The sequence below is a fragment of the Phocoena sinus genome, chromosome 7, assembly GCF_008692025.1.
Source record: "Phocoena sinus isolate mPhoSin1 chromosome 7, mPhoSin1.pri, whole genome shotgun sequence".
Classification (NCBI taxonomy): domain Eukaryota; kingdom Metazoa; phylum Chordata; class Mammalia; order Artiodactyla; family Phocoenidae; genus Phocoena; species Phocoena sinus.
The window spans coordinates 18,444,903-18,457,941 of NC_045769.1; the positions used below are offsets into that span (position 1 = coordinate 18,444,903).

At 60.0% G+C, this 13,039-nt stretch overlaps 2 protein-coding genes across 2 annotated transcripts; one reads left to right on the plus strand and one right to left on the minus strand.

Annotated features, from left to right (window-relative positions):
- Window positions 1-654: 654 nt before the first annotated feature.
- TMEM198 (transmembrane protein 198) lies at window positions 655-6,885 on the minus strand. The gene is made up of 6 exons (XM_032637890.1): window positions 6,779-6,885; window positions 6,441-6,660; window positions 5,923-6,127; window positions 3,140-3,715; window positions 1,884-2,086; window positions 655-1,529 (listed from the first exon to the last, which is right to left on the minus strand). The coding sequence occupies exons 3-6, from the start codon at window positions 6,086-6,088 to the stop codon at window positions 1,392-1,394; spliced, it is 1,083 nt and encodes a 360-aa protein (XP_032493781.1). The 5' UTR covers window positions 6,089-6,127; window positions 6,441-6,660; window positions 6,779-6,885; the 3' UTR covers window positions 655-1,391.
- Window positions 6,886-6,979: 94 nt separating this feature from the next.
- CHPF (chondroitin polymerizing factor) lies at window positions 6,980-11,919 on the plus strand. Its single transcript, XM_032637889.1, has 4 exons — window positions 6,980-7,581; window positions 8,624-9,197; window positions 9,702-9,881; window positions 10,213-11,919. Exons 1-4 carry the CDS (start codon window positions 7,268-7,270, stop codon window positions 11,470-11,472), a joined length of 2,328 nt encoding a protein of 775 aa, XP_032493780.1. The 5' UTR covers window positions 6,980-7,267; the 3' UTR covers window positions 11,473-11,919.
- Window positions 11,920-13,039: the final 1,120 nt, after the last annotated feature.

A 13,039-nucleotide genomic window follows, 5' to 3' on the forward strand; every position in this document is an offset into this window, starting at 1 on the left:
CTTCCCACCTACCAGCCCCTGGTCTGTGCCCCCCGCCTGTCCCTCACCCTCTCCTGCTCTCTGCCCAGCTGGCTTCTGCCCATCTCAGCAAGCTGCACTCCGCCTGGGCAGAGGGCTTCTGCTAGTCCCATTTCTTTCCTCTTCCACTTAGGAGGTGCCCCCCTCTCCACCTGAACTCCTGTGTTCCCTTCAGGTGCCTACCTTTCCCCACCTCTGACTGGCCACCCTCACTTTCCTGCCCCCACAGACAGCCCTGACAGAGGCCTAGAAAGGGTGGTTCAGAGGGTGAGGGCCCAGCTCTTGCTGTGTGGGTGCCCAGGCTCTGCCAGGGGAGAGGAGTGTGGTGCCCACTGTCTCCCCAGCCCCACTCGCAGCCATTCCTCCGCAGGTAGCTAGGAGGACCGAACCAGGCCAGGCGGGTGCCCTCGGACAGCTTGGAAGGCGCATGCCCTTACCCTGGGAAGGGGTGGGGAGGGAGGAGAACCAGAGGTGTTGGGAGACAATAAAAGTGGTACAGCCCCTTTCCTGGCTCTCTGTGTGACGTGGGAGGGCAGAACTTGCCTGGAGCCCCTGTGTAGTGAGTGACACAGGGGACCAAGGGCTGCAGTGCTTCCATCTTGGCCCATGGAAGTGCCAGCCACCAAAGACCACCACTCCTGGCAGAAGCCTCACAGTTTGGCACGTTTATAAAAGATGTCAAACAGGGTGGGGGGGGGTGGAGACAGAAGCATGAGGTGTCCAGGGTGGCGTGACCGACACCAGACATGCACCGTGCATTGAAGCCCCTCCCCCAGCCCCTGCCCCGACCCAGAGCAGCACCCGCCCACCCCCATTCCCTGCCACTGCCCTCAGGCTGGTGGCTTGCAGGGGACAGGGGACCAGGGTGAGGGCTGCTGCAGTTTGCCCCATGGACAAAGACAAGAAGTCTTAGATGAGTCTGGCTGAGAGGTGGAGGCGATGGAGACCTCCTCCACTTAGACATGCAGGAGAGTAGCCCATGGGACCCCAGGAGTGGGAGAGGAGGCAGGGCCACCCTCGGAGAAGCCCTACCAGTCAGAAATCTAAGGCAGGGGTCCCAGTGTCCTCTCCAAGCCCACCCCTCCACGCACGCACACACAGGCGACACACTCACAACCCTGAGCACACCCCAGCGGGGCTCACACTCGCGTCCCTCAGGAGCCCCTCGGGAGCTTGGGAGGAGGCTCTCCCCTCAGGCCAGGCAGCCTGAGATAGGTCCTCCCTTCTGGCGGCCAGGCCATCCCTCTCCGGGGTGGGGAAAGAGACAGCCAAAGGCCACAGGGCCAGGTGGGCTGAGTCATGGCCCAGCGGGCCTCCCCAAGCTGGCAGAGCTGGTGACCGATGAGTGTAGGCGGGCAGGAGCAGAGAGACTGCTATACCCGCATGGGGGGCCCAGAGCAGGCCATCAGCGGTCCCCGGGACCCGTACTCATAGTCCGCGTCTGTGGGCGAGGCCATGAAGGAGCTCAGCGAGCTCCCTGTCTGCCGGTCCCGGAAGCTCTGGATGTAGCTCTGTCGGAGAGTAAACACAGGTGTGAGAGTGCCGCTGCAGACCCCTGCCCTGAAAGCCACCCAGGCAGACACGCTCAGCCTGCACTGTCACGAGCCTGAGACGTGTCACGGTCTGCCATCGGCCTAGGACCTCACCACACCCAGAGTCCACAGCACTGAGATGCTACCCCCTACTATACCTCATTAAAACTCACGCTCAGGACACCTCTCCCCAACCCAGCAGGCTCCCAGTACAGGGGTTACGATGGGTGGACAAGCGCTAGGCCTTCTAGACAGTGACCAGCCCCTGGGGAAGGCCCAGTCCTGCTTGGACAGAGTCTACAACACTCCCTTCTCCCCACTCGGGGTGCTCACCGGGGAGAGGATGTCTCCGTTGAAGCGTTTGATGGGCACTGGCCTGCGCCGATACGCAGGGTCAGGGGGCCCAGGCCTTGGAGGAGCCCGGGGGCCTCTGGCGGGAGGCCTTGGGGGTCTCTTCTTGCGCCGCTTCTCCTTGCGCTCTTCCTGCTGCCGAATCCTCGTCAGCTGCACGCGACGGCGCTGCCGGCTGATGACCACTGTGGAGGGGCGGGCGGAGCAGGCTCTCAGAGGCCCACGCGCCTCATCTCGCCCAAGCCTCCCTGTCCCTTCTGACCTGAGGGCTCCAGGCTCCCAGATTCCCCTCATCCGAAACCTCTCCTCCTTTACCTTCCTGGTGTCCCACCTCCCAGATGGGACTTCCCATAGTTCTTTTCTTCCAAAGGTCTTCATGGAGGATTCCTAGACTCTAGGTGCCTGCTTCCCAGCTGCTACCCCTCTTCCAGTCTGGAGCCATAGGTGACTCACCTAGACCAGCCATCGTCATCTCTCGACTGGAAAACTAAGCTGCCTCCTCCATGGTTCCCCTTCTGTGCTTGCCTTCCCCGATGCTTTCTACACTCAGCAGCCAGAATGAGCACCCCAAATGCTAAATTAGATTATATCCTCCCTCCTTTAAACCTCCAGTGGCATCTCACCACCCATCTAATGAAATCCAGAGTCCTCATCACGGCCCACGGCGCCCACACAATCGGCATCCCTCACCCACCACTCCCGCCCGACTTTCTCAACAGGCCAAGCTCATTCCCCTCGCCCCTGCTATTCCCTCTTCTCGAGCTCTTTGCATGGCTGGCCCCTTATCCTTCCGGTCTCTGCTTAAATGTCACCTCTTCCAAGTGGCCCTCCTTGGCCACCCTGTCTGTATTTCACATCACTCTGCACGCCTCCTTCGTATCACTCCACACAATGGGAATTATCTCGTTAACTTGCGTGTCTAGTGTCTGTCTCCCCCACCCTGAATGCAACCCCATCAGGGCAGGGGCCTCTTCTGTTTTGTCTCCGTTGCATCCCCAGTGCCTGGAATGGGCTTGGCACAGAGCCGCTGCTCCATCTGTTGTTGTGGCAGGGATGGTGGCACTGAAGCTCCCGTCCCAGCACTGAAGCTCCCAGAGTCAGAGCCGGTCAGCTCTCTAACTCAGCTGAGGCCTTCCGCTGCTGGTGTGTACAGCTCCTTCCCCCATGCACCGTTGCTCAGACCCACCCCCCTCAAGCAGCCATTTCTCTCACACCCACCCTGGCCTGTGCCTCCTCACCTTCCGTGTGGGAGTCCCGCTCGGCGGTCACCCGCCACTGCACCAGAACGCCCATCAGGCTGAGCAGGGGCCAAAGTGCCAGGAGGGCCCAGCTCCGCCAGCAGAGGGGGGGCACGGGGGCGGCCCGCAGACGCTCCACCGCGTAGCGCCCCAGCAGCAGCAGCTCGGCAAAGTAGTCGGCAGCCGTGGCGATGAGTGCGGCACCCGTCACGGCGGTGGCCAGGGTGGTGAGCGGGCGGGGCCAGCGCAGCGTGAGCAGGGCGCAGAGCAGGCCGCCCCCCAGCAGCAGCCCCAGGGGGCCCCAAACAGAGCCTGGCTGGTAGTAGGGCGCGGAGCCCAGCAGGGCGGCAGCGGCGAGCAGTAGGCCGAGCAGCAGCCCTACCAGGAAGAGGCCCACGCTGCGCACCAGCATGGCCACCAGCCCGCAGAGCAGCCCGATGCCCAGCGCGATGCCTGCACTCGCCCCGGCACTCAGCTGCGTCTCCAGCACCCGCTCTCGGTAGCACAGCAGGAAGATGACCACCGAGCCAAACAGCAACCCAGTGAGGAAGAGTACTGCCTTGAAGCAGCGGTAACCTGGAAGCGAACAGCGGCTAGTGAGAGACCAAAATGAGGTCACTGGGCTGGAGGTAGGAGGTCAGAGGGGTCAAGGACAAGGAATCCCAGGGGAACCAGAGGCAGGACAGTAAGGTCAGAGAATTGGGGGTCATTGGGGTCCTGAGGGTGGCAGTGAAGGGACCACTGGGGTCAACGAAGATCAGAGAAACAGGTCATCGGGGGTCACTGGGAAAACAGACAGTCATTGAGATGAGTGTTGGATTTCTGAGATAGAAATAGATCACTGGAGTCAAGAGTGACTCAGTAATAGGGTCATTGGGGTCTTTGGGATCATAGAGGTCAGAGAGAGAGGCCACTGGGGTCACAAGTGGATCAGCAGTAGAGTCACTGGGCTCCTTAGAGAGAGATTGTTCAGAGCGATGAGGTATTTAGAAGTCAGAAAGAACTTGAGAGGTGAGGTCACACGGGTTCAGAAAGATGGGGTCTTTTCAGGTCAGGGGAGTTGACAGATGTGGAATCACTGAGAGTATGAAACAGTTTCTGAGCGAGGGTAATATTGAAGCCAGAGAAGTGGAATCACTGAAATCGTGGTGGGGGCAAACAGACAATGGGGTCATAGGGATTCCCCTATGTTAGGAGTAATAGAGGGAGTCAGAGGGATGGAAGGTAATGAGATAGCTGGGGGGTAATTAGGGGTCACTGGGCCTTACAAGGAGTCATAGGGGGTCAGAGAGGATTATCGGGGGAAACAGTGGTTGTGGTGTTTCAGAAAAATGGAGGTTATAGGGCCATTAGGCCCATTAAGGGTACCTGGAAGTGTGAGGGACCTGTAGATCCTGGAAAGCTGAGAAGATGGAAGTCAGAGATGGGGGTCAAAGGGTCAGGGAGAGCCAAAGAGAAAGGTCATAACGAGGAGAGTCCATTCTAAGAATGAGGGGAAGCATTGGAGTCCAGGAGGTTCTGGGGTTGGAAAGAGGAGTAGGGCATGCACAAGGGCTCAAAGAGTCCAAGAGCCCGAGAATGGAAGCCTCCAAGAAGGGTAGGTTGTCAGGGAAGCCCAGGAGAGGGAATGGCAGGCTGCACTGAGCAACTGTAGAGGGAGTGGGTAGGAATAGTGGAGGGGGCGAGGTGACACAGACTCCTTGGAGACCCAGAATGTGTCCTGAACCCTTAGAGGGGCTCTTCCCCCTGCCCACTCTGCAGTTGTTTGGTCCAGAGTCTGGGGGTGGAAGTGGAGGGACCATCTGGCTCCCATCCCTGCCTACTATCCAGCCATTCTAGGGGGAGACGTAAAGGCTGCCGAGCACAAGTCCCGCCCCACTTCTGCTCAACCTGGAACTCAGACCTCCAAGCCTCCTTTTCACTTCATCCAGCCACCTATATAATGCCCTGCCTGGAGGCGTTCCTTGGATGCCCAGCCCATAAAGCTCTCTTTTACCTGAAGTTCTGTACCTCTTGCTGTACAGTCACTGGGCACTTACTCCACTAGACCATCTGGCACCTTGGTGCAAATTATAAGAGTTGTGCCTTCCTCTAGGCAAAACAGCCTTGTGCCAAGGTCTAGAGTTTGGCAAGTAGAGCATGGGCTGGATTTCAGCCCCCAGTTGCCTTTCCAAGTGAACTCCCTTGTGCATCCTGGACACACAGCAGCCCCAATTACTGGAGGCTGACTTGTACACACATCTCCATGTGTGTGACTCTGATATGTATCATTTAGCTTCCTCTGATATGTATCACAGATGTGAATGTTCCAGAAGTCTCTTCTTCATCAGACAATATGCCCTGTGGTAAGGGACCATGTTAACTCACCCTCCTAAACGTTTTCAGTGCCTACCTAGCACAGTGACCTAAACACATCTTCACCACAATAGCTATTATTTATTGAGTGCTTACTAATTCTCACAGCGCCCCCGCCCCCCGTGTGAGACAAATATCTTTGTTCCCACTGTTCAGATGAGAAAACTGAGGCTTAGAAAGTTTAATGTGCCCAAGGCATCATAATTAGTAAAGTGCAGAACCCGGTTCAGATTCAAGCATGCCTAATTCAAAACCCTGTGTTCTCTAGGATCTAGAGTCTAAATTATCTGCAAACGTGTGGGATGAAAAAAAGAGAAACGAAACAGTTCATGGTAGTGGTAAAGTTCTAAAGAAGGTTTGGGGTGCCTCAGGAAAATAACTTGAGGAAACGGTGGGGGGCCCGAGTGAGGAGTGAGATGGGGTCTCACCGAAGAAGCAGTAGACGACTCCAAACAGACAGCACATGATGCAGACGAGGGCTGGCAGCGCCTGGTACCTGCGCTCCAGGGGCTGTTCGCAGGGTGCACCCCAGAAGGCATCATCTGGCTCGGGGGGCAGCAGCTGGAACCGAAGTGTCGCCGCAGTGCCCGGCATAGTGCTGGGAACAGTAGGGAGTCACCCTCCCACGTCAGCCTGACAAAGAGGAAGTTGGGGTCAAGGAGGAGTCCTGGGTCTCCACCAGGATGAGAGTGAGAGTAGGAGTGGAGAACTAGGGAAGGACACAGTGGACAAAGGAGTGGTGCCCACATCACACAGCTCTGGAAGCATCCCTGAAGTAAGGGACAAAAGACAAAGGGGGGGAAAAGTGCCTGGCTAGAGGGAGCTGGGATGAAGAAGTTAAAAGGGGGACTGGGTTGGGGGGAGATGAGGGCAGTATGCTGCCGGTGAGGAGGCAGCCAGGAGACTGGTCTGTGGGCGGCTAAATCCGGGATTGTCCAAGATCTACCTGCGCTGGAGGCGACCTGAGCTTCTGAGCGAAGGAGGCTCTCCGGCCGGGGTTGCCGGGCGCCAGAGGCTCCAGCTGACTGGTGTCCGGTAAAAGTCCGCGGTGAGGAGAAGGGGGCTGCTGAGCCGGACGGACCGGTCCCTGCGCGGCGGCGACGCCGCTCCGCCTCCAACACCGGCTGGCACTCCAGTCCCGCGACGTCCGGGCACTTAGGCTGGGCCTGGGTAAGGGAAAGGAGCAGGAGCAGGGGCTCGGGCTGCCCCAGAGCCGCGGCCCCATGCCCTGAGCCCGCCCGCGGCCTTTGGTGCTGATGGACAGCTCCGGCCTCTGCTCCTTACGTCACTCAGGGCGCACCATCCAGGCAGGGGCGGGCTGCTTCTGACGTCACACAGGACGCACCAACCACGCCGGGGGGAGGTAGGGGACTCCGCCCCCGACGTCTGCCTCTCCCGCACTGAGGAGGGGGCACTTCCGGGGGTCCTTCCCCTTTAACCTCCCCCTTCTCCTCCCTCTCCGGTAGCCGGAGCCCGAGACCCCACCCCGGGGGCGGGGCCCTCCCAGTGACACGTCGGACAGCGGCGGCCTCGGCTGAGGCTCCCGCGCACAGCGCCGGGACCCGCGCGGTACCGAGCGGCGGCTGGAGGGCGATCGGAACGAGGCGCAGGAGATTCGGCTCGGGCCGCGGGCTCTGCTCGGCGGGGAGGGAGGGGGCCCGCCCGCTTGGCTCGGGCCCTCCGGATCCGCCCCCTCCCCGGTCCCGCCCCCTCGAAGCCTCCTCTTGCTGCTCTGGGGCTGCTCCAGGGCCGGGGGCCCGCGGTCCGGGCGCCATGCGGGCATCGCTGCTGTTGTCGGTGCTGCGGCCCGCAGGGCCCGTGGCCGTGGGCATCTCCCTGGGCTTCACTCTGAGCCTGCTCAGCGTCACCTGGGTGGAGGAGCCTTGTGGCCCAGGGCCGCCCCAACCCGGAGATTCTGAGCTGCCGCCGCGCGGCAACACCAACGCGGCGCGCCGGCCCAACTCGGTGCAGCCCGGAGCGGAGCGCGAGAGGCCCGGGGCCGGTGCAGGCGCCGGGGAGAACTGGGAGCCGCGTGTCTTGCCCTACCACCCCGCACAGCCTGGCCAGGCCGCCAAAAAGGCCGTCAGGTAGGGATCAGACTCGCCAGCCCCACCCGCTGGGAACCGGCTGGGAAGGACGCGCAGTGGAGGCCGCCAGGGGCTGGGTCAGGCCCCGGAAGGAAGGGTCTGACCGTCCAGGAAGTCGTTGGGCCCCGATAATTTCCGACGGCCCTGCTTCCCAGGGAGGTTTGGAGCCCATCTGAGGCCTCTCTGGGCCCCATCCAGGCCTAGGCAGAACTTGCCCGCCTCTGCCCTAAGCCTGCTTGACCCCATGGACTCCCCCAAAGGTCCTCATAGCTCCCTGGCTCAGTGTTAGGTTTAGAGAAATGACTAGTATATATAGTGGGTGCATAGAGAGAGGGAAAGAGAAAAGAGAGAACTAGGATTACCTGTATCTCTTGTTCCTGGGTGGGCACCTGGGGGGGGGCGGAGGTTTGTGGGAAAAGGGTGATGTACCCATTCCATTAATGCCTCTCTGCCTATGAGTTGAAATAATTTCTCCGAAGTAACACCGAGTTCAAATTCCAGTTCTGCAACTTACCTTCTGTGTTACGGAAGGTAAGTTACTGGAACCCCTGACCCCCCCCCAAACACATTCACTACATCTCTATGCCGTTTATTCTGTTACATCATTTATGTGATGTATTTGTGGTATAATGGCATATCATTTAGAAATTAGTGTATACATGATGTGTGGAGCACCTATATGCCAAGCATTTGCCTAAGTGCTTTAAAGAGATACAATCAGCCCCATTTTACAGATGAGGCTACCCAAGACTCGGATGGGTTTAATAACTTGCCCAAGGACTCAACCACTAAGTAATGAAACAGGGAATCAGACCCCAAATATATCTCTCATATCTGCCTGGATAATGCCATCTCCCAAAAGCACTATGGTAAGGCCAGTATTTCATTTAAATACTCGTGATCCCTGGGGGAGAGTTGTTATTCTATCATAAATGAAACAGGCCCAAAGAGGACATGACCTGCTGGAACCTGTGTATGCTGCCCTCTACCTGCCCTGTTGTCTTTTTAGTAACCTTGTGCCATCTTCTTCCCCCACCCCCAGGACCCGCTACATCAGCACAGAGCTGGGCATCAGGCAGAGGCTGCTCGTGGCGGTGCTGACCTCACAGGCCACGTTGCCCACACTGGGCGTGGCTGTGAACCGCACGCTGGGGCACCGGCTAGAGCGTGTGGTGTTCCTGACAGGCTCGCGGGGCCGCCGGGCACCATCGGGGATGGCCGTGGTGACGCTAGGCGAGGAGCGGCCCATCGGGCACCTGCACCTGGCACTGCGCCACCTGCTGGAGCAGCACGGCAACGACTTTGACTGGTTCTTCCTAGTGCCCGATGCCACCTACACGGAGGCGTACGGACTGGCTCGCCTAGCTGGCCACCTCAGCCTGGCAGCCGCTGCCCACCTCTATCTGGGCCGGCCCCAGGACTTCATCAGTGGAGAGCCCGCCCCAGGCCGCTACTGCCACGGTGGCTTTGGGGTGTTGCTGTCACGCACGCTGCTGCAGCAGCTGCGCCCCCACCTGGAAGCCTGCCGCAACGACATCGTCAGTGCGCACCCGGATGAGTGGCTGGGCCGCTGCATCCTCGATGCCACCGGGGTGGGCTGCACTGGCGGCCACGAGGTAGGAAGATAAGCCACCCCACTGGTGCCTCTTGTCTGGGCGTGTGCACTTCTCCCTGAGAGGCAGAGGGGGTGGTTGGAGATACGGGCCTGGGTTTCCATGCAGTTCTGTCATCTTCTATCCCTCTGACCTTGGGTAAATTACTGAATCTCCTGAGCCTCGGTATCCTCATCCATACCAATGGAAATAATTTTTTCTCGGGGTTGTTATAAGGATTAGAAAAAATAAGGGAGGCTTGCACACAGTAGGTGTTTGGTGTTGGCCATTATTATTTTATTTGAGCCCCTGGACAGCTCTGAGATAGGATGCATGCCCGTTTCACAGATGAGCTAGCAGAGGCTTGCTCAAGGTCACACAAGCTCACAACTGGTCATGGTAGACTGAAGCCCACAGAATTCTGACCCCAAGTCCACAACAGGTCATAGGATAGAGGGATGAGACACAAACTATGGGGTGGGGGGGCGACTGTCCCCTCATGTTTCCCACTTCCCTTCCTCTCCCCAGGGAGTCCACTATAGCTACCTGGAGCTGAGCCCTGGGGAGCCCGTGCAGGAGGGGGACCCTCGTTTCCGCAGTGCCCTGACAGCTCACCCTGTCCGTGACCCTGTACACATGTACCAGCTGCACAAGGCTTTTGCCCGAGCTGAACTGGAACGCACATACCAGGAGATCCAGGAGTTACAGGTATGGTCTAGGCTGGAGGTGGGGGGGTGAGGGCATCCTGAGAGGTCTCAGAGATCCCAGGGAAATACAAAATTAGCACAAGAATCACAGAACAAACCTTCTTCCCAGTCCCTGTCTGCTTCTCCTTTTCTCTGGAGCCCCTCCAGAGACCCCCATTTAACTCTTAGGCTGCCTCCATCTGGGGAAAGAATAAGGGGGGGCCCTGGGTGGGCAGAGGTTGGCAAGGGACTGGGAACCTGTCCTGAGTGGCACCTTCTGCCTGCCCAGCCCCCCAGCTGTGTGCTGGCCCCTGTGGTCTATGCCTCGCTCATGGCCTGTTCCTCCAACCCAGTGGGAGATCCAGAACACCAGCCGTCTGGCAGCGGATGGGGAGTGGGCAGCCACCTGGCCCGTGGGCATACCAGCACCGTCCCGCCCAGCCTCCCGCTTTGAGGTGCTGCGCTGGGACTATTTCACAGAACAGCATGCTTTCTCCTGCGCTGATGGCTCACCCCGCTGCCCACTGCGTGGGGCTGACCAGGCTGATGTGGCCGACGTTCTGGGGGCAGCCCTGGAGGAGCTCAACCGCCGGTACCACCCGGCCCTGCGGCTCCAGAAGCAGCAGCTGGTTAATGGCTACCGACGCTTCGATCCTGCCCGGGGTATGGAGTACACGCTGGACTTGCAGCTGGAGGCATTGACCCCACAGGGTGGCCGCCGGCCCCTCACCCGCCGAGTGCAGCTGCTACGGCCACTGAGTCGCGTGGAGATCTTGCCCGTGCCCTATGTCACCGAGGCCTCGCGTCTCACCGTGTTACTGCCACTGGCTGCAGCCGAGTGTGACCTGGCCCCTGGCTTCCTGGAGGCCTTCGCCGTGGCCGCACTGGAGCCTGGCGATTCTGCAGCAACCCTGACCCTGCTGCTACTGTATGAGCCACGACAGGCCCAGCGGGCGGCCCACGCCGATGTCTTTGCACCTGTCAAGGCCCGTGTGGCAGAGCTGGAGCGGCGTTTCCCCGGTGCCCGGGTGCCCTGGCTCAGCGTGCAGACAGCCACACCCTCACCGCTGCGCCTCATGGATCTGCTCTCCAAGAAGCACCCACTGGACACGCTGTTCCTGCTGGCCGGGCCAGACACGGTGCTCACCCCGGACTTCCTGAACCGCTGCCGCATGCATGCCATCTCTGGCTGGCAAGCCTTCTTTCCCATGCACTTCCAGGCCTTCCACCCGGCCGTGGCCCCACCCCAGGGCCCGGGACCCCCTGAATTAGGCCGAGACACAGGCCGCTTTGATCGCCAGGCGGCCAGTGAGGCCTGCTTCTACAACTCCGACTACGTGGCGGCCCGAGCGCGGCTGGCGGCGGCCTCGGAGCAGGAAGAGGAGCTCCTGGAGAGCCTGGATGTGTATGAGCTGTTCCTGCGCTTCTCCAGCCTGCACGTGCTGCGGGCGGTGGAGCCCGCGCTGCTGCAGCGCTATCGGGCCCAGACGTGCAGCGCGCGGCTTAGCGAGGACCTGTACCACCGCTGCCGCCAGAGTGCGCTCGAGGGCCTCGGCTCCCGCACCCAGCTGGCCATGCTGCTGTTCGAGCAGGAGCAGGGCAACAGCACCTGACCCCGCCCTGCGCCCCTGAACCCTGGCAAGGCGGTGCCCCGCCTCGCTCTTCCCCAGCCACCCGGAGCCACCTGCCAGCCTCGCAGGACAGGGCTGGCCGCAGCCTCAGACCCCAGGGCAGCCCGCTGGCCCCCTCTCTCTGGCTTGGGGGACCCTTGGGCTTAGAGCAAGCTCTGGAAGAGGTACCCTTGGAGCCACTCCTTTCTGCCCCAAACCCGGTCTCCCTGCCCTCTTGACGCTGCTGATTCAGGCTGTGGCCTCCGAGTATTTATGCAGTGCAATCTGCCTGACGCCAGCCCCACCTCCTAGGGTCCCCTGGGGGGCTGGGCTGTAGATGAGTTGTTGGAGAAGCGGGGGAGCTGAGAGAGAAGGGGCGGTGTCTCCCAACTTCTCTCCTCTGCAGTCCTGATGAAGCTCCCTGCCTTTAATAAACTGGCTGAGTGTGGACTAGTGGTTCTTTTTTTTTTAATATTTATTTATTTGGCTGCACTGGGCCTTAGTTGCAGCACATGGTATCTTCATTGTGGCATGCGGGACTTTAGTCGCGGTGTGCGGGCTCTTTTAGTTGTGGCATGTGGGATCTGGTTCCCTGAACAGGCATCGAATCCGGGCCCCCTGCGTTGGGAGCACAGAATGTTAACCACTGGACCACCAGGAAGTCCTGGCTAGTGATTCCTGAGTTTTTGAAAGGCAGGCATGGGGACAGGGAGGGCTTTGAGGATGGAGGCTCTTTGTCCTGGCTGGGGCCTGTATTTCCTTTTCCCAGGGACCAAGTCATGCATATGCCCAGCCCCGCCCCAGCTCCCAGCTTAGTCACATATACACACAGAGAATTCTTTATGCCTCTTTATTCCCAACTTTGTCAGCACTTTATAAAACCAGACTGGAGGCAGAGAGGCCTGAGAAGGCCCCCTTCCCCACCCCCAAGCTCAGCCAAGTTCTGAAAGATCTGCCTTTCCCTATGGAGGGGACTCTGGGAGTGGGGTTGGGGCAGAGGGAATTGGGAGCTGGACCAGGCCTGCTGGACCACACACTCCCCCTGCCAAGAGGGAAGCTGGGCCTGGAGAGGGGCAGGAAGCAGGACCAGCCCAGCAGTCCTGAGTCCTGGGGGCCTGCCTTCTCCTGCTAACACTCTGGGCTGGGACCCCGGCTGTCCCTAAATTACTGACCCTCATAGCCCCACCCACCTGCTACATCTGTATCCCCACCCCCACCCTGTCCTCCCTAAATATATACAAATGTACAGAGGGTTCCACCCCCTCTGGGGTGGGCCCCTTTTTCCACCTCCCTTTCTCCTCCCCTCCACTGGGGCCCATGGCCTGGTCCTCAGCCCTCCCTGGGCACCAGCCTGGGGTTGGAGGGTGTGGACAAGAGGGACCCTTGTGCAAAGCAGCTGGCACTAGGGTGGGTGAGAGCAGGGACCGAGTCCCCACCCTCCCAGTGAGCACCGCCCTCTTCCCCTCAGCTTTGGGCTGCCCCCAAGCCTTCGGTCCTAAGAGCGGGAGGCTACGGTGGGGATCTGGGCTGGAGTCCCAGACTCCTGGGTCCTTTTGGACGCAGCACCTTC

What these genes read in the sequence shown, in the direction of transcription:
- TMEM198 (XM_032637890.1), bottom strand. Translation starts at nt 6,088, where the DNA reads ATGCCGGGCACTGCGGCGACACTTCGGTTCCAGCTGCTGCCCCCCGAG. An exon ending in AGTCGTCTACTGCTTCTTCG is followed by an intron (nt 3,716 to 5,922) that starts GTGAGACCCCAT and finishes GTTCGCTTCCAG; the next exon opens with GTTACCGCTGCTTCAAGGCA. An exon ending in GCGGGACTCCCACACGGAAG is followed by an intron (nt 2,087 to 3,139) that starts GTGAGGAGGCAC and finishes GCCCCTCCACAG; the next exon opens with TGGTCATCAGCCGGCAGCGC.
- CHPF (XM_032637889.1), top strand. Translation starts at nt 7,268, where the DNA reads ATGCGGGCATCGCTGCTGTTGTCGGTGCTGCGGCCCGCAGGGCCCGTG. An exon ending in GCCGCCAAAAAGGCCGTCAG is followed by an intron (nt 7,582 to 8,623) that starts GTAGGGATCAGA and finishes CCCCACCCCCAG; the next exon opens with GACCCGCTACATCAGCACAG. An exon ending in AGGAGATCCAGGAGTTACAG is followed by an intron (nt 9,882 to 10,212) that starts GTATGGTCTAGG and finishes CCTCCAACCCAG; the next exon opens with TGGGAGATCCAGAACACCAG.